At 41.9% G+C, this 19391-nt stretch overlaps 1 protein-coding gene across 6 annotated transcripts in view; it reads left to right on the top strand.

Moving 5' to 3' along the window:
• The window catches only part of LOC111663224 (G patch domain-containing protein 2-like), a 20259-nt gene continuing 868 nt past the window's right edge, over positions 1–19391 (top strand). For 2 of the 6 annotated variants that reach the window (XM_087176910.1, XM_087176909.1), the window contains exons 1-10: positions 1–113; positions 1212–1877; positions 7627–7688; positions 8368–8526; positions 8935–9014; positions 9112–9176; positions 9297–9336; positions 9450–9541; positions 13988–14070; positions 17221–17301. In XM_087176910.1, coding sequence (XP_087033036.1) covers positions 1216–1877; positions 7627–7688; positions 8368–8526; positions 8935–9014; positions 9112–9176; positions 9297–9336; positions 9450–9541; positions 13988–14070; positions 17221–17294 — 1317 coding nt within the window. In that variant the 5' untranslated portion in view covers positions 1–113; positions 1212–1215 and the 3' untranslated portion in view covers positions 17295–17301. Of the gene's footprint in view, positions 114–1211; positions 1878–7626; positions 7689–8367; positions 8527–8934; positions 9015–9111; positions 9177–9296; positions 9337–9449; positions 9542–13987; positions 14071–17220; positions 17302–19391 lie in introns of those variants that run through there. The other 4 variants (XM_023417335.2, XM_087176911.1, XR_015437909.1 and 1 more) reach the window with 3 other exon arrangements.

A 19391-nucleotide genomic window follows, 5' to 3' on the forward strand; every position in this document is an offset into this window, starting at 1 on the left:
TTTTTGCCGAAGAGTCACAGCGAGGCGGAGTCACCTGATTGGCTGGACAGAAGGGCGGAAGTGCGTGTGGCGTCCCAGCTGTGCTGAAAACAAAACAAGACAAGCTGCGACTGGTGAGTGCACAAACACAGTGGATTATTGCCTCTTATTGTGTAGCATTATGGTAACTGCTTTGTGTAGCGTGTATATGAGGCAGTGTTTAACGCTGTGTGTCGCTGATAGTTAACACTGGAGAGATGTGTTGCTGTCCTTGTGCTGATCTCACGTGTGGGTTGTTATGTAACACACAGTCTGTACTGAGCAAGCAGACCGACCAGCCCGCTTCTGCTATTGTCTCCTTGCACTGTCGTTGTACAGATTCACAGTTGCTTTCTTAGCTACTGATGAAGATGCTGTGAGTGTTTTATAGCTGCTGCCGGCGTGCAAACGCTCAGACAGTAAAATTTACACCGCTGTAATCACACAATCCACTATTTGATGCAGCTACTTAGAGGACAAATCAGCTTGCTATTATTTTATTGCTCAAAAGGAAAAACCTGGTGTACATTGCACTTTGGCATTTCCTTTTTCATTTAGAGGACTGGCCAAATATAACCAATGCTGCAGGATAACAGGAAATCCAACCTTAATCCTTAATACATCAGTAACAGATTTCCACAAAGAGACTCTTTCTAGATACACCATTTTACCATTTTAGAGAGAAGTCCATTGTAGAAGAGGCAGAGATAACTTCCATAGACCCAAAGCAAAGTAGACGAGCATGCTTTAAGTAATGAGTATAGCAATATTTTTTCTGCTCTAGTGACAAGTGTTTATATTTACAGTTCAGCAAACCAAAAAAGACAAATTTGCTCAAGCTGCCTGATCCATCATGGCTGGGTACAATATCCTGACACAATAGGGCTGGCCAATATTGATAAAATGCAATTTCAAATAATGGTATTGATATATATTATATGTATTTGATAGAATAACCACATGGGAATATCACCTTTTGGCTAATCCAGGACATGAACCACCTGAAAGATCAAGGTGATTCATAGTCTCAGTGACAAAGTCCTGATTTGCAACACTGTTTTATGTCATTCAGATCAGATGACTTATCGACCCTGCTTAAACCTATTGCAGGTTATTTTGATGCACCATCATTCATAGTTTTAATGGTTTGTCACCACACCACTAAAGTTTCCTCTGATGTGTCTTATGTTCAGCACCATGATGGATGAGTTGGTGCAGGACCTGGTGTCTGCGCTGGAGCAGACCTCGGAGCAGAGCAAGCTGGGGGAGCTGTGGGAGGAAATGGTCTTGAGTCCCCTGCAGCAGCGTCGGCAGATCCGCCGCCGCAGAGTGCGCAGGCGCTACCGCGAGTCCCCTCTGTATCTGACAGAGCACAGACGTTGCTGGATTGAGGCCTCTGAGTCCAGTTTGGACGAGGCTAAACACTACAGGGAGAACTCTTCCTCGACCATCGCTGCCTCTGTAGCCAACTGCAGTGACTCTGACGACTTGACTTCAACCAATCAGTGGCACTCCGTCATGAGAGGCCCGGCCAGGACGAGGCAGCCCTCCTGGCCAGAGTCTGACTCCTTCAGTGAGAATAATCCAGGACGGCCGCTCAGGAGGCGAAGGAAGGTCAAACGTATGACCTCAGGCGTCACGGTCAGGCTAAAGCAGAAGTTAAATGTTTCGGGTGTGGATGGGAAACGGAGGTACAGGCCATCTAGGATGGAGCAACTGTCCGGTTCGAAGAAGAGGTCAGGTGGTTGGATGGGAGCAGAAAGACAGACTGAAGGAGCCAGGCTGATGGGAAAGGAATGCTGGAAGAGGAAGATGGCCAAGGAGCACAGAGATGGTGCAGATGAAAACATGTCTGAAGGGTAATGTTGGATTCAAGGAAGGATATTTGCATTTTTTTTTCTCCTAATTTGGTCTTTCCATTGGAGTTAAACCTAACCCTTTAATTCATTACAATGATGTTACACACTTAGGCCTCCATCTGGCATCCATTTAGGTGTATAGAAAGAACTTTGAGGTCCATTATTTGTGAAAAATCAGCATTTCCAGCTTTCAGAACCTTTCATTTAATTTACAGTTTTGCAACAAGCCAAATGTTAACCCTGTCATTGTTTAAAGAGTCAAGATTAAAACCATACCGAAAAAGGAGCTCAAAACTCTAAAAGCCCTTTTTACCCTTTAAATGGAAAGTTACCAAGGCAGTTAAACCCATAACATAAAAGTCATGGGCATAACTACTATCAGACAGAAGCAATTAAAGAAGGCGACATTTAAGATGATCTATACTGCCTGTCTTCATCGAGCGAGTTGTCAATATTCAGCGTGTCCTCAACTAAGCCAAAAAAATGTATCACAATCATGCCACTCCACTTTAAAGTATTGAGTTGACATTAAAAATGAATGATAGAGTCTCTTCATCCTCATCTCCTGTAGCTGAAATGATCACCAGGGAGGGATCTTTGATAGTTATGCCTCCGGGCATCTGCCAACTCATTATTTCCTTTCGAGAAATATTGTCACAAATAAATAAGTGACTTGGTGTGGTATTGATTTGTTTTGAAATGAATTCTTGTCTTGGGCTGGGTAATTAAAGCTGTGACTGTCCCAGTGTCCCAGAGTGCACCGTCTTGTTTGCATTTTATTTAGCAGAACTAAATGTTGCTGTAACTGGCAGCAGAGAGGAATTTATATTATTACAGTGAGGTAATTATTGCAGTATAGTATGGAAAAAAAGAATAAATTGTGACAAAAGAATAATTCTGTCTACTACTACTGTCACCTTCGCGTTCACCCGCTCACTACTTCCTCTATAACAGACTCTCAGTAGTTTACTCTGTAGTGAGCAGAGATTTTAGGTACTTATGAAACATCCTCATTTGCACCGTCACTGACAATTTACAATTTTTTTTATCTATAAATGTGACGCATTGGATTGTGGGACTGTTATATATATTAATATAGCAGTGGTGTAACCAAGTACATTTACTTGTGCTCAAGTACAATTTTGAGGTACTTGCACTTTCAGTATGTTGTAGTTACTAGTTAGTTTGAAGATTAAGATAATACATACAGAATATGTGGCCAGCTAATAGTAAATTCATCTCATTCTTATAAATTAAACTACCCTGCATTATATATAGTTAAAATTGAATCCACTTCAACCAGATAAAACTTTAGAAGATCATTAAAATGCACCTTAATAATACAGTGATATAATACTTTAACACTATGACAGATTCTGTTGTCAGTTGGAGTACTTTTACTTTTGATACTTAAAGTACATTTTCCTGCGAATACCTCTAAGTAAAGTTATGAATGCAGGACTTGTAATGTAGTATTTCTGTTGTGATATTTATCTCTGTACTTTGTCTTCACTGGGAGGCTGTGTACAGGCCACAGACGCTATTTGTTCTACTGTGGGAACTTTTGAGGGCACTGTTTAGTGCATAAAGTTTGCACTGAGAATTTTGACACAGATAAAATGGAGGATGGCAAATTTTGTAAATAGGGACTTAGATCCTTGGTTTGGTCAAGGTAAAACTCACCAAAAACTCCTTTGATTGGGTAAAGAAGGAATAAACATCAGGAGAAGAGGTTAGTTCATACCTTTTTGAGGAAGATCATCCTCATTAACATTAATGAATAGCTGAGTAATTGTTTTTCACTATATAGAAATGGTTGCTTCTTGTATTAAATACCTCATATATTGAGTACAATGAGTTGATAAATAGACATATATGGTGTACAGTGCTGGTCAGTTGCACAATCACACTTTATTTTCTGTTTAAGTGTTGGCGCTCCTGTCCCTGAAGTCCTGTTATGCTCCTGCACAGTGTTATTTCCTTAGTGATCTCATTATCCGTTGATCATATAAAATATATGATAAGACGACATTTCAGGTAACCGGTAATGGGACAGACAGAAGGCTTTACATCTTCTGGTTTCATTTGTGCTGACCTCCCTAGCCCCTAAACGGTACTTGTTTTCTTACTTTATGGAAAAATCAATAGCCGTTCTGACAGAAAACGGCTCCGGAGAAGAAATAAATGGGAACACCATGGCACGCTGTCAATCATTTCTCACTTACACAACGCCAACGCTCTTGATTGCTGCTCAGTAGACTGCCACGCCGTACTGAGGGCTCAACAATCTAATGGTTAGGCCCTGGTGGAGGCAAAGGATATGAACAAATGGCAGCAGTGATGAGGGAGTGACAGTGGTACAACAGCAATATTTATACTCAGAGAGTGTACGGTCCGTTTGATGCCGGACACAGATGCCATTGTTGAAATGTCTTTTGAAGCACTCAGATTTCTTTGGTCTCCATTCATTCCATTAACCTTTTTCGTATGGAGTGTCTGGTCGTGCCTCTCCTCAAGGTCACTTCTCTTATGTGCATACTGAGCAGAGCTTTGCCTTCAGCCACCCAAGTGCAAGGGGAGCAGATGTTGGCAGCTCCAGTTGGGCTCCACATCCTTGATTAGACCTGGCCCAGCCTGCTGGCAGTGAGGCCACCTGGCACCCAGGCTGGCCCAGCAAGCAGGCCTCACCTGTGGGTAGACGCTGTCCCGGGCTTAGCCTCCGTCTCCAGCTGTGTGCCGCTACTGGTGATGTTGACTTCAACCCTTGCCACCAGGAAAAACAAAGCCGCTGTGTGAGCTTTTCTCACACTCAGCTTTATCATGCTGTAATTTATATTTTGAAAACTCTATGAGGAGTTTTTGGGGAAGCAGTGCAGCATTTGCTGAAGTTAATTTTCATAAATCTCTGAGACTAATCCAATTACTGCAGCTCAGGGAGGGTGGGATAACCTTATAATCAGACACCCATGGAAGAGAGCATGGATTTGGGTTGGGGCGGCTTGTTTGAAGAGCCCACAGATCCATTGTTATCAGCGCTTTGCCCCCCTTCGTCTCTGCCTCTTCTTTATTCCTCTGCAGAATGAGCCCAGGCTCAATAAATGGCGGCTAGCCTGTAATCTCTGTGCAAACTGGTCTGCCTCTCCCAGGAGCTGAGGATTATATCCTAATGATTAGTGCTCATCTGGATACTGTGTTTTGCTTCACCTCTTTGGCTTGTATAGAGACAATAGGGTCATGCGGGGAGTTAAGTTCAGCCCTAAAACACTGAAATGCACTTTTTGTTTTTGCCCTTGCTTTTGTTTCACCATGGACGTGTGGCATTTTATCTAATTAAGACTTATCTGTTTTTATGGCGCCTAATCCACAACAGAATATCTTACTTTTCTGGGGACTGGGGAAGTGTTACTTTGTGCTGACTGTATTTGGTGAGCTCTCATCAAACTCTGCAGTGATATGTTTTGACTTGTATCTGTGTGAGACGAAGACAAAGTTTTCCTAAAATGTTTTCCTGACAAAGGTCACTGCTGAAGAAAGAAGAGGTGTTTCTTTTTGGTCCCAAGAAAAATGGGGGTCTCAATTATTCATTGGCATTAATTAGACACTACTTAATGGAAACGGTCTCACATCGGCCCTGTGCTGCTCCAAGCGACATCACATTACACCGTTAATACAGATAAATACTTAATGGGTGTCTCTAATTAATTGTTGATACCTGTGATTCTTTTTCAAACTTTGCATAGTCTCTCCAATAAGAAGCAAACACATTTATGTCCTTAGAAAATGGCGGAAGATGCCATGCTGTTGGTAGTTAATCATCACTGGTTCCTAATTTCAAAGAAAGCTTGTGGAATGAAGCATAAAACCAAAAAGGTAGTTATTGCGTATTGTAGAGCTTTGGCTGTGTCCTCTACCGCTGTGGGAGAGTTGTGTGCTCCAGATGCCAGCCGATGTGTCCAGAGGTGGGGTACAGCTGAGGAGAGGCCTGGGGAATCAGTCTGGAGAGAGGGCTGAGGGGGTTGGATGGGGGGTGGAGGGACAGTCTAGGATTTCTCGGCCCGGCCAGACATCTTCCAGATTCCCCGGAGAGGCCTGCTCCCTCTCACATCTGCTTCTCTTGGATGTGAGGGGAGATGATGCAGGACCATCTGGCCTGGAAGGCGTGCAGGCTGGGCGGACGTATTTCTGATCCTGTCGTCACTGGCAGGCCTGTGCAATATGGCAAAGCATCGTATCAGCGCATATCTGACCCTCCAGCTCTCTCCTGTAAGTAAGGTCAGCGATGTTAGACAGGAGGCAAAATGCAAGGCAGTAAGGAGCATTGAGCTCCGTCTCTTTCATGAAGTAGTTTGAATGGCAATTAGCTTTATTTGAAGGGTAGGGGTGGTCTTATTGTTAATCTTTCGTATTGTCAACAAATATCAGCTAAAGACAAAAACCAACGATGTGTTAGTACATCTCTCAATACTTTGTGCCTTCTGGAACAACAGCTGGAATCAGCCACAAAACTAGTTCCTACACTGTAGAAAAATCGTAACAGTTCAGGTCACAAATATATAAATATATAAAAGGACTGTAGTTGAACATTAGCTGTCACATTAGCTAACACTGGCACATTTACAGAAATGTTGAAAAAATATGCATCTTGCTTAAATAAAGAAAATGGAATGAAATATAGTTGCTCCATAATTTCACAAAACAGCTGGGCACTGATTAACCCAACAGGAATAAATGGTGCTTTTGTTGGGGGACTATTTTCACACATTACATACACATTAGTGTTTTTGACTTGACTCAAAATGAACTAATGTAGGACCCATTTGATTGGACGTGACTTGTCCATTAAACTAACTGGCATTTAGAAAAGTGCTTTAGCAAATAGATTTTTAAAAAAAAATACATGTGCTTGTTGCGTTTCTGTAAAGTAAGCAGTGACAGCAGTGTGACAAGTTGGTATACTTGCAGAAAGAATAAATCCTTTTTTGTACCTCTATCTTCATCACCACCCCCTCCCTCCCTCCCTGTGACCTTGAAGTGTCTGGAGGTCCCAGTCCAAGGTGGCTGAGGTGTGAGAAAGGCAGAGAAACCCAGGGTGGTCTGGGTGAGCGGATGGGGCACAGAGGGTATGGAGGTTAGTGTAACTGGGGTTGCCTGGGGGTGTGAAGAGGAGCGGCGATGGAACAGGCTAGGCAATAAGAGGTGGCAGCCCACACAGCAGATGTTGGCCAGTTGTTGTGTGGAAGCGGCACGTCTGTGGGTTGCTCTGTGTGTGGGGCACACCCAGAAGGAGGGGCGGGCAGGGGAATGTGTTTCGCTCTCCTGTCATCCTCCACAACGCAGGCCAGATTAGATTGGAGCTGACAGCGGAGGATATTCAATTAGATTGTGCATGTCACTCAGTGGCTTCGATCAGAGTCTCTCCTCATGCCTTTGTGTTTGCTATCGCAACAAGGGAAAACACAGCTCGCTGTCTTTTTGTGTCATTTCCATTTATGTTGACCTCTAGCTCCAGACTTCTTCATTATTTTCTTTACTGAATGCTACATGTTAAATATTGACATTCAGGGGCATGTAAATTTTTTGATTTACATTGTTCACTTTTCAGATGCTATAACATGGTCTGACCTAAAGCACCCATCAGCTCTGAGATGACAAATCAAAACAGAGTTCTCCATTCTCAGATGTCATTGATATTAAAGAGCAGGTCAGCTGCAGTCATTCACATGTGATGTCTTTCCTTTTTTCTTTGCAGTGAAACCAGCAGCACATGCAGCAGTGACCCTGGTCTTTTCACCAACGATGAAGGAAGACAAGGTATTAAAACATACACTGCAGAAACTTCAGCAACTAGCAAGTAAACAGCTGATTGGATTTTGAGTATTTGGAGCTCACAGACAAAGCTTTTTTTTAACATGTAAAGAAAGATGAGGAGTTGTCAGATTTGGACAACACCCTCCTCGACTCTCGGGGAATGCTGGGGCTGGAGAGGGAGATTTCGATACAATGGGCTGGTTGCTGGGCACCCAGGCGACTCTAATAAGACGTTGTCATGTCGTGTTAATGAGCGCTGAAGCCTTTGCTAATCTCATTAGCCATGGCGGGGCCAGGCGGCCTCTGATTTAACAGTTGTCACTACACCTTGACTGTGAGAGGCATGGTTCCTGTGTGCGCCTTGCTGACTGACAGGTCTGAGTAGAGCTGGCTGTCCTCAAACAGTGCTGTGGTTAAAAGTGTTTTACAGTGCTGGTGCTTTTTACTTCAGCATTTTAATGGAAGCTGCAATGGCACTTATAAGGTAAACTGGTGTGTGTGTGGTGGCACTGCAGATTTAAGTGGGGCTTAAAGTGGGTTAGGTATAGTACGACAGCACAATTTTAAATTCGGAAATTCTCATATTGGAAATTGTAGAAAAGTACTTTGGGTAAAAATATGATAGAAGCATGCAGCAGTGACGTGCCAGCCCATGCAGCATCTTCCCTGTCCCTGTGCGCAGGCGATGACGAGCAGAGTGACTGGTTCTTCGAGGGGGACTGTGGAGCTGGGACAGGCATGGCAGGCTTGTTGCCCAACTGGGACTCAGACAACCAGCTTTCCCTTGAGGATAACCGCCCATCGCCCACCTTTCTGCAACCTGCACGGCCCTCTCAGAGAAGTAAAAGAGGATCATTCTGTCTTTTAGACACAAATTAACAACAGTCCTGGGAAGACTGTGCCTGCTTCTTCATTCTGTAGAATAAGAGAGGAAACCACTTGTCCTTTAACCATCCCTGTTCTCTGCATTGGCTTCCAGTATGCTGAGGATTTGTTTGCTTGTTTACAAACCATTCAAATATACTGTATGTTAGACATTGCATAAAGGCTATGAGCCACCCTGACCTGGTCAGGTTAAATATCACTGGTCACTTTCTCCTCAGGGTCGAATAAAGCCAGATGGTTAGTTCGGTGTTAAGTTTGACTTGTTGTGTCTATTTTCCTGACTCTTTTTTTAATATTAATGATCTTTTCTGATCATTTTGCAACACAGAAAAATAAAATGTTTTTTTTTTTTGTTCTGTTGCAGGGTATCATTCACGTCTTAAACAACTGCCTGGCTCTGCTGCCTGCTGCATCAGGAAGGATAGGAGGAGGATTCCCAGCAAGGTTAAAGCAAACTTGCATCATTCACATCAGTAGACTTGCAGCTACTGAAAAAGTTTTTTTTATGTTTGATTTTTATCGTTTGATTTATGTTGAACAGGGCAACAGCATGCCAGTGTTTGTAGAGAGACTGAGACATTTCTCCCAAGATCCTTACCAGAGAGAGTAAGATATACTGTTTCAAACTCTTAAAGCAACATTATAAAGAGCTCTTCTGGTATTAAGTCCATCTGTTTCCATCATTGTTTTTTGTCCAATAATTATACTGTGAACATTTCCTTTTAGCTTTTGGCTGCCTTCTGTTGGAAAACGAGACCGAAGCCAGGTATGTTACAATACAAGTTTTTTCCAGGCCTTATTATCTTTTTGACCCCAGTTTGTTCAGACTAATGGTAAAATTTCAACATCTAAATGTCATTGATACCTTTCAATTTCCAGTTGAACCCTTTGTGCCCATTACCCGTGTGTCCTATTGACATGGTGTCAGAGAGCTCCCATCTCCGATCTTCCTCTTCAATCTGCAGAAACAGGTAGTTGATGCCATGTTAAATAAAGCAGCCTCTCAAGGGCCTATTGGAGACACCAGTCTTTTCTATCAAAGCTCAATATATTGATAGACAAGTCTGTGGCCAAGTCACTTAAATGAATTAGTTGCAGAGCAAAGGTCACTGTTAACAAAAGTAATCTATGTTAAAATAATGCCTCAGCGACTGTGTGTGGGCAGACACATTCGGTGGGTTGTGGGTGATGGCTCCAAATCTTCGTCTTCCCCCTTTAAGATTAGATCAGGCTGTAATGGAGGGGAACATATACTTGATGCATGTTCTTTGCAGTAGTGAATCATACACACAGATGCACACATATTGTAAATGACCACATTCATCTTAACCCAAAGGTTTTACTTCTTTTGTTTGGGGTCTCACAGAACCAAATGCTGTATGTGTAAATTTAATTATGCTAATATGTTTTCCACATATATATATATATATGTATATCATTAAATCCCATTGTGTAGAAACGTGGTAACTTTTTGTTGATGAAGGCTACAAACAAATATTTAATTTTAGTTTTATATATTATATGTGCTGTACATGATATTACATACTGACGTTACTTATGTTTGGTGTCACTTAGACCCCAGAGAGGTCTAACTGTTATAAAACTCCAATAAGAGAAATTTTAATTGACTAATTTAGAAGTAATTTAGAGTTTGGCAGCAGTAGAGCCTATGAAAACCCATTGTGTTGTACCATGTTTAACAGCGTACAGAAATAATGTATCTCTGTTTCAGACTTCATCAGTGCAGAGGCCGCTGGGTCTCCAGAACACCAGTGTTAGCGTTAGTGTTACTGGCAATCCTGCCCCCAAGTCTTAGCTGAGGTGACAACAGACTGCTACAGTTGGATGCAGTAACACTTCAAGTCAGTAGTTTTCAAGGTCACCGTTCACAAATAGAGAAATACTATGTGTTGACATAGTCGTAATGCAGTTTGAAATCCCTGTATTTCTGGCACTGCACAAAAACATAAAAAAAAAGGTTTATCCAAAAGATGTTTGTCAAAGCGTCACATCGCTCCCAGTCATCCCCGGAACTGTTGGATCTGCATGGGGGACTATTGAGGAGGCGAGCAGCCCCCTTGGCCTCGAGACTGTGGGACTCCTCGTTGTATTGTTTCCACTCTGCCTATTTATGGTGCATTCTTAATTTTGTTTCACACACACACACACAGTTTTTCCTCCCTCTCTCTTGGGTTATTTCACAGAGCGCTCCAGCACTCCTTGATGAGGGGCAAAAACACGACTGCTATGAAAAGCCCCCGACTTCTTAGGGCTTTCTTTTCTAAACTGGCCCTTTCTTCTCCACCTGAAAGGTTCCTTCAGATTCCAGTTTGAGGCATTGTGAATACTAATTTCTCTCTATTAAAAAGCCCTCATATCCCTGCCATGCTCTCATTTGAATGGCGGACTCAGGGGAGACCTCTTAATTCCTTTATAGTGGGATTCAAGACCCTTCACTTCAAAAAGTATAAATCATACTCCCAAATGAATGAGGGAGAGAGGGGGGATTGACGAGAGGGGCTTCTGATGTGTCCCGTTGGACGGCACGAGCTGAATCTATCTCCCAAAGCTGCTCAAATCCACTCTCCAGTGAGATGTCTGCTCTGTCCTCATGACCCAGCTCTACACGCGGCACCCATTTACTTCCCTTAACTTCCTCCAAAACACACAACACCCGGCAGTTAGAATTTTTATTTTGCACAACAATTGGAAATGCTATAGTTGCTCGTGCCTGCTCTTAACAAACTTTTAAATATCCACTCTTGATTTCACTTCACTGCATTTTCATTTCTTTTGAACATCTCGCCCGCGTGATCGATTTTTCCAGCGCCGAGCTCTCATACATCTGACTTTTCTTTGTTTCCAAACACCCTTGAGAGAAAAGTGTTTTCTCTGTGGGCAGAGTGTAAACATTAATCTTGTACTGTGGCCAGGTTGAAATGATACTGTATTAATAAAAGCTGTCATCTCCTGTTTGGCACGGGCTGACGGCGACAATCAGAGATTTGATGTTAAGTGATAAAGGCTGTATGAGGTTGCGTGCTGTTTATCCCGGTGTCGGCGCGTGAATAGGCGCGATGCTTTGTGGGATTTGGCCATAATGCTCGGGGACGGTGGCCACGTTAAAATGCATAACTGCCTCCCACCTGAGCCGGGCGGCAGCAGCTTTTATCTATTGACTTATTTATTTCTAAATGACACTTGTGCTGTGAGATAAATCATAGTCTTACGCCACTCCCTTCCCAGTTTTCATTTTAATTGTGAGATCTCGGTGTCAGCAGTTAGTATATTGGTGTGAGTGGCCTATTGATTATTGATTTGGAGCTATTGATTATGTTCCCTGGAGACCCTAATCCTTTCTGATTCATTTGAATACCTCTATTAATCTTGAGATCCTGCTCACACCTGAAGCACCATGTACCCTAATGAAAATAGATGGCCATTTTGTAACTGCGGCTCCTCACTCCTCTTTTGATTTATTATTTTTAATTGATATATTTGCTTTTGGATGTGGGCGCCAAAATTACAATTGACCCTGTGTCAGTGCTGTTTTACTTTGTACCCTAAGGGACGGCACTGCATTTAAAAGTGTCTCATATGACCTGAAAAATCTATCTGGGAGACTTTTGTCTCGGTGTCCTTGTGTCTTTGATAGAATTTAGTTGTTGTTACCCATCTTCATTACATATTACTTGTTTTTTCATTGCTCATTGCCTCCAAGTCAATCTTTGTTTTCTCGTCACAGTTTCTGTATATTTAGGGGCAAAACAACAGGCCAACATCTGTCAAGTTGTTAAAACTGATGAAGTAGCAGATGTTAAATAATAAAAACAGCGCTGTGCATTTTTTACCGCTTCTTTCAGTTTTACACTGAGCCATGTAACATGCTTATAAAAAGCCTTTGGGTTCTTCTCTGAGATGAATGGTGGTGTTTTGTCTTGGTTAATGAGCCAACTGATGGTATTCTTATGTTTGATTAGCATTGTGCTGAGTGTCTCAGTGAGCTCCTGGCGGCCCCCGGAGCTCTCAGCGGCAGGGGAGGGCCCTCGCCTCCCTCCAGGCTGCCGGGGCCCCGGAGTGCCTTGGCCTCGGTGTAATGAGGGAAGAGATGGAGGGATGGACCTCCACACATTAAGACCAAATGCATCAGGGTATTACTTTTAATACCGCAGGCGTGCCTCGTGAAATAATGCAACGTTTAAACGCGGATCGATTTTGGAATTAAAAAGTTAGTTTGCAAAGATTTACTGTGGGGAGTTCAATGCCTGAGCTCTTTATCAGGGGCGCAAATGGCTGGTTATGTGCTGTCCGACAGAGGTACGATTGAGGGATCGATAGGCGCGTGATTTACTAACTGGAGTACAGCTAATCAATAAGTATAAAAGTAAATGAAATATGCATTACTGGGATTTTATTAGAGAGGGGTAGCAGGGAGAGAATAACGGTCAGGCCATTTATTTTTATATCTATTGATTATACAACATAGAGACTTCGCTCAAAGTGTGCCCTGCACAGCTCTCGACACCCCATGCCTGCACACCCGTCATGTGATTTATGGGTGCTGAGGTCATGGAACATGCTGCCTGTTAAAAGGCTGCCCTGACAGGGCCTTATTGTAGCATGTGCCGTGTTAGGGTTGTGAGCTTTATGTAGCCTGCAGTCTGAGACGAGCCGTGCTGGTTAACAAGGAGCTTTCTTCTGTTTGATCCTCTGTTGTTTAGCAATCTGTCATGAATTTGTTTTTACAAGTTATGTTTATTAGCATTTTTAAACAGCATGCCATCTTGTTCTTTAAATCCTCTCTGAGATACAGTGTAGTTGTTTAAAACAAACATAATGTGTAAGATTTTAACTCAAATCTTTTGGTCTGTCATTGTGTCTTATTGTAGCTCCCTTGTACGCTACACTCTTTTCTCTTTTTCACTCCTCCCATACACAAACATGCACACCGCACAGGATCACATCAGCTGGTTCTCTCTCCACCCCCCACCCCCCCACTGATGGAACCTTGACCTTAACTTTACATCTCCGAAGTCAGGGCTATTAAGCTGGTGGGGGGGCTTTTCCTATTTCAGGGCTCCTGACATATGACATAGGAGGCATAGAGCAGGTGTAATTTGTTTATGTGAACTCTGCAATGACTCAGCCACATGCATCCCAGCACCTCTCCTCATTGAATATTCTGTGTTGAAAACATGGATTAATGAAGAAAAATTAAGATGTGGCAAAATAAACCACTGCACTGAGGCTAAACGTAAACTGAGGTGTTTGCAAATGTGCAGTGCTTGCATTTATTGACTTCTGTGAAATTATAAATTTTTACATGTATATTTGTGCATTGTGGGAGGGAGCTACTTTATCATATTTGCCTGCTTGTAACGTTTGCTCGGTGTGTGTGTGTGTGTGTGTGTCCCCAGGAAGACTAACATCACCCCAGGACTGTCATGCACAGGACACTTCAGGAGTAGGGAAACAGAAGCTGTGTCCATCACAACATCAGGTAACACCCTCCGCACATAGTGATGAAACCTGCAGATTTAAAAATGTTACGTATCTCAAAGAAAGAGATGCAGGTGTCATTTGCGAAAGTGTAAAAACTTGTGTTGCTTTGCATTTTTAGTCATGCTAGCAATAATGCTCTGAGGATGTTGGGACTCTGGTCCAGAAAACATTATATATATTATGTTATATTTTTATCCATTACCTCATAATTTCAAATTGTTCATACTTCATAGTCTAAAAAAATTAAAAAAATGAAATACTTCCCATCACACTTTACTGTATATGATGTTTAGTGCTATAGAAAATGTTAGCGTGCTAAAACGCTAAACTTAGACACTGAGCATAGTAAACATACGTGCTTAGCATCAGCATGTTAACATTGTTTTTGAGCGTTAGGGCTGTCACAATATCAGATTTTCACTACATAATTATCATGGCCAAAAGAAATCACTGTAAGAATATTATCATGATATCTATAGAAACTTTGAGGAAAAAAAAGCTTTCACTCAAATTCATCTTTAGCTTTGGTTATTGTGTGTTTTGTCTTTTTTTAATGGCAAATGGTTGTTAGGAGGTGGAGAGAGAGTCTGTAACCATAACTGTACAAAAAGCACAGTTACACTTAATGGATAATGAAAAGGAAACCAGGTGAACAGATAAATAAAAGATCCACAACATCAAACATGTTCATCACAATATTATCATACGTGTATCGTTTACATATCAGTATTTATTTTTTTAAATATCAAGGTAATCGTCAATACCAGTACATCGCGACATCCCTATTGAGCATGTTAGCATGCTCTGCCTAAATACAGCCTCGCAGAGCCAAGCTAGCAGAGCTAGCATAGCTGTAGGCTCTTAGTCTTGTTAATACATTTTTGTAATTCTACCAAAATTACCAAATGTAAAATATTTGGTGCGTTAACAGCAAAGGGAAGTGTACAGTTAGATGGTAGCTATGTTATGTTAGGAGCTTTCTGCTTAAAGCAGAGGTGTGATGTGGAGTTCACCCTGTTGGAGGTGGCATCAAGCAGCAGCCGTTGTGTGTGTTTGGACCAGTGGAGCTGCCTTTTTTCATTAGACTGATGGCTCGGGGCCCTGTGTCTGTGCTGGATTGAAATCTGAATTGGTTTGTCCACCTTTTCTTCTGCGTCCCCTCTCCGTGCTTCACTCCTGCAGCTGCTGTTTGTCATTTAAATAACAAATGCTGGTGGTTCCCTGATTTAGTGAGGGGTGCAGGCCTCTGATGTATATTAATATTGCCGCACAGTGCACTGTACCAGGGTCCATCATTCATTTGGATAAAAGAGGTGGAATTTAAAAACAGCCAATGCTTTACTTGGATACAGATTGCATCCATTTATTGCACTGAGTGATGGAACGGCCGGCAATTCTGTCCTTCACCTCCCCAGCGTTGAACCACTTCCCATAAAAGTAAAAAAGGATTCACCCCTGACCCTTAAGGACCCCTCATATTCAGCATGGGGAGCGAGGAACATCCCTCAGTTTCTCGACAGTTAACAGATCCACAGTCTGTTGTAAAGGAAGGAAGTTTTTAAATCTTAAGCAAACACATTGTTTTCCACAAATGAAATCAATTATTGGTGTTTTCTGTGCAAAAACAGCAAGATACAAACAAGGCAATAATAATTGTACTACTATAAATACTGCATATTTTAATGTTTTTCAACTGCACATGCTGTTATATGCTTATATATTTTACTGTGTGTTTTTAGTTCGTGACTAAAAGATGATCTGTTTCCTATCGAAGGAGAGTCCCTGATTGGCACACCCCCCTTCAGCCCTGTTCAGAGTGTTTTCCTGCTTCTTGAGTCTAGTGCCCCCTGTCCACTGTGATTTATCATGCATCCCATGTCGTCCAATGTCAGTTTCTGCAGCTGCAACTGCTGTATATAAATCTTTACTTTGGCAGCCTGCTGCACCATGTCTCTCCTCGGTAATCTCACCACCGCCAAGAGATGCACATTCACCCTGACAAGCTTTCACACTCTCTGTGTACAAATTTTGGTTTGTTGCCATTCTGACATAAATGCGTACAGAGACAAAATCAGATTCAATGATTTGTTGAGTGGAGATGTTTTCCGGTAAACATCTTGTTTGCATGGAAAGATTGTTTGCTGCATTTAGTAGAGAGAACAGCGCAGCTCGCAGTGTTGCTCTTAGTGAACACGACAGCTGAGTCTTTGTTTGAGTTGGCTAGAGGAAGTGGATTGTTGTATGTGTTAGTGGTTGATTTGAAACTCTGTAATCAGGAGTGAAAATGGTCGGCGGCTCGAGGTGTCTTCCAGGGCTCCGTGGGGAATTACTGAGGCGGTACCCAGCTGTTGCTTTGTCTTTTTTCTTTACCCTTTTAGCACTTCCGCGGCAGTGCTGAAGCTGGCTGTGAAAAAAAAAACACAACAACTTATCAAGCCAGGTATCTGTTTGGATTAGATGACCACTCCATTTCTCAGCCTTAAATTGGCCATTTTCTACTTTTCTCACTACCATCAATCCAGAAATCCAACTCAATCCAACAAGTTCTTTCTTGAAATAGAACAAAGCATGCCAGCTCTCACTTAATGTTATACTATATATTGATATTATAGTTTAATCACTTAAGGTGGATTTATTTAGGCTTTGTACACTGAATGTGGTTAATAAGTGAATTATTGATAAAATCACATTTTTGTCCGGTGATTGAGAATAAAAATGAATACATTCTGCTTGTGCCACATTTTTGGGAGAATTATTTGTAAGGCAGAGATGAATCAGTGAGCGTAAAGAATCTGATGGGTTTTAATAGCCTTGGCTGGTCTCACACAGACTAATTAATTATTGCAATTTTACCCCTCCCCTGCCGTCTCCTATGATGCCCTTCATCTTTATCTCTATAAAGGGATGATGGTAATAAACCCAAAACTTGAACTTATTCAGTGTGCTACATTTCAGGAAGAGTTAAGAGTTTGGTGTAAATATATGGGGTTGAATTCAATTGATAATTAACCTTGTCAGGCTGTTAGTGTGTTATCTCTGTGTGCTGGTAAGTGCCACATGAGGGTGCCCATGTAGAGGCCAGCCCCTTGGTCAGCCTTACCGCCTCTCCTCTCCCCTCTGTCTCCATGTGTCTCCTTGCCCGAGCAAGATGGCTGCGTGACAGATCACTTGCGTCGGAGGCCCGCCGTGTTCCTGCCCGGCGGTCCGGCCCCCTCTCATTAATGCCCAGGTTGGTGCGAGGGCCGTATGGCAGCACAAGACAAATAACGCTACCACTCAGCCATCACTTCTGCTGACAGAAATGCAGCCCACCGCACTATTTCGCCCTCTCCGGCTCCACTCCGCACCCTGCTCGCGTCCTTCAAAAAACCCCCCCATCTCCTCAATCTCCACCTGCACCTGCCTGCACTGCTCCACCAAACTTTCATGGTGGGTTTTTGCTGTTGCTGGAGGCTTAGCTTCACACTGAAACCCACTCAGGTTGATGTAGTGTAACCACATACCTGCTGCCTTTGTAACTCACTCTAATTGTTTTCTGTTTGGTTTTCTTCTTTGTGGAGACAGATTTGTTTTTAGCAGCTCAGTCTGTCAGGTGCTTCTTGACTCACTTGTGTGCAAACCTTCTCATCGGGAGGTCTGATTTGAATGTACTGTGTTTTCAATTGTGAAAAGAGCAGTGTGTGTGTGTGTGTGTGGGGGTGCACGTTTGTGCGCATGAGAGTGAGAAGGAGAGAGAGAGAGAGCAGGAGAGAGAAACCCAAAGGCTAATCATTAAAGAGCTATTCAGCCCTGTTCATTTAAGTGTGGGAATCAGCAGACCCATTACTGTCAATGTGTAATTAGCTGATTAATAAACAGGGGGAAGGGGAGTGCTCCAGGAAGGCCTGTAATGATTGTTTTTAGAGAGCATCACATGAGAGCTTATTAAGATGGTAAGATGGTTCCATTCAACCTCCCATTATCACCCACAACAAATGCATGTACTGTAATTCTGCCATTGACACAAAACCTTTGCATTGTAATATCTTTATTGACCTTGATGTAAAACCAGATGGGTGTAGGTGGACGTATTATGGCCTTTTAATTTATCTATTATAATATATATTATTTTATCTTTTAGTCAAGCAGTTGATTTCAATTCATCATTTTTAAATTCTCTTATACACATTAATATACAAAGATAATACAGTTTGAATAAAATAACTAAAGGTACTTGTATGGAGTAATTCTATTTTCTGCTACTTTATATTTCAACTTAATTTACTATATTATTCTGACAGCTGTAGCTACTAGCAACTTTTCAAATGTTAATCTTATAAAATAGTGAAATAGTGACCCTTTATATAAAAGCACTGTCTGGTTGTTTTTATTTTATAACGTTTGGAGAGAGGCACAAAGAGGTTAAATCATTACTCAATTGATCCATTATTAAAAAAAAAAAAAAGAGGATATATTTGGGTTTGGGAACCACTAAGCTGCCTAGCTCTATATAAAGTAGTTTGTTATAGTTAGTAGTAGTAGTAATAACAAACTAATAATGTCATATATGATACTATATCAATCACAGGGGCCATGTTACTGCAGAACAAGTACTTATACTTTGTAAACATTAAGTACATTTGGTTGATAATACTTGTACTTTAAACAAAGTAGGATTTTGAATGCAGGGAATATACTTGTAATATATAGTATTATTACATAGCGTTATTGGTACTTTTACATACATACAAACATACATGCATATAGCCATTAGTAGGATTAATGTGACTTCTTTCTTTCTTTCCTTTAAGTAGTGCAGCCTTCACATATGTTGTAGGATTTAAAATATTGCATTTAAATGTCTGTTCTCTCAATCACAAAGTAAAAATGTGTATAAAGAGCTTATCCTGATCGTGACCTTAGAATAGAGGCTAGTATATGGTATGCTCTGCATGTTAACACACTCCCAAACTAAATGTCCCCAGCCATTTATTTGTGTGTCAGATATGAAAACCCCTGAATTTTGATCCAGGCCTTTGACTATGTTTAACCTGAGTGTTTGGGTTGAACCTCAGCAACGGTTAGTCATCGTTCCCTCAAGAAATATTAATCAATTATTGTGCCCGCCGGATCAGTTTGGGGAAGAAGTCATCTGGAAAGAGGCACAAGCAGATATAATGGGAATGAGCAAAAGCACATGCCAGTGAATGCTGTAATGCCTAATCCTTTGAGACAGCCCAGAGCCACAATGTCACTTCTAGTTCCCTTGTCCTCTGCTCTGGGACTGCCTCGCAAATGTCTTGTGTGACCGCCGCAACTTTTTTTGAGGTGGGGGGGGGG

This window comes from Seriola lalandi, unplaced genomic scaffold, assembly GCF_002814215.2.
Source record: "Seriola lalandi dorsalis isolate HSWRI2012SDOR001 ecotype SW California unplaced genomic scaffold, Sedor1 jcf7180002054573, whole genome shotgun sequence".
NCBI lineage: Eukaryota > Metazoa > Chordata > Actinopteri > Carangiformes > Carangidae > Seriola > Seriola lalandi.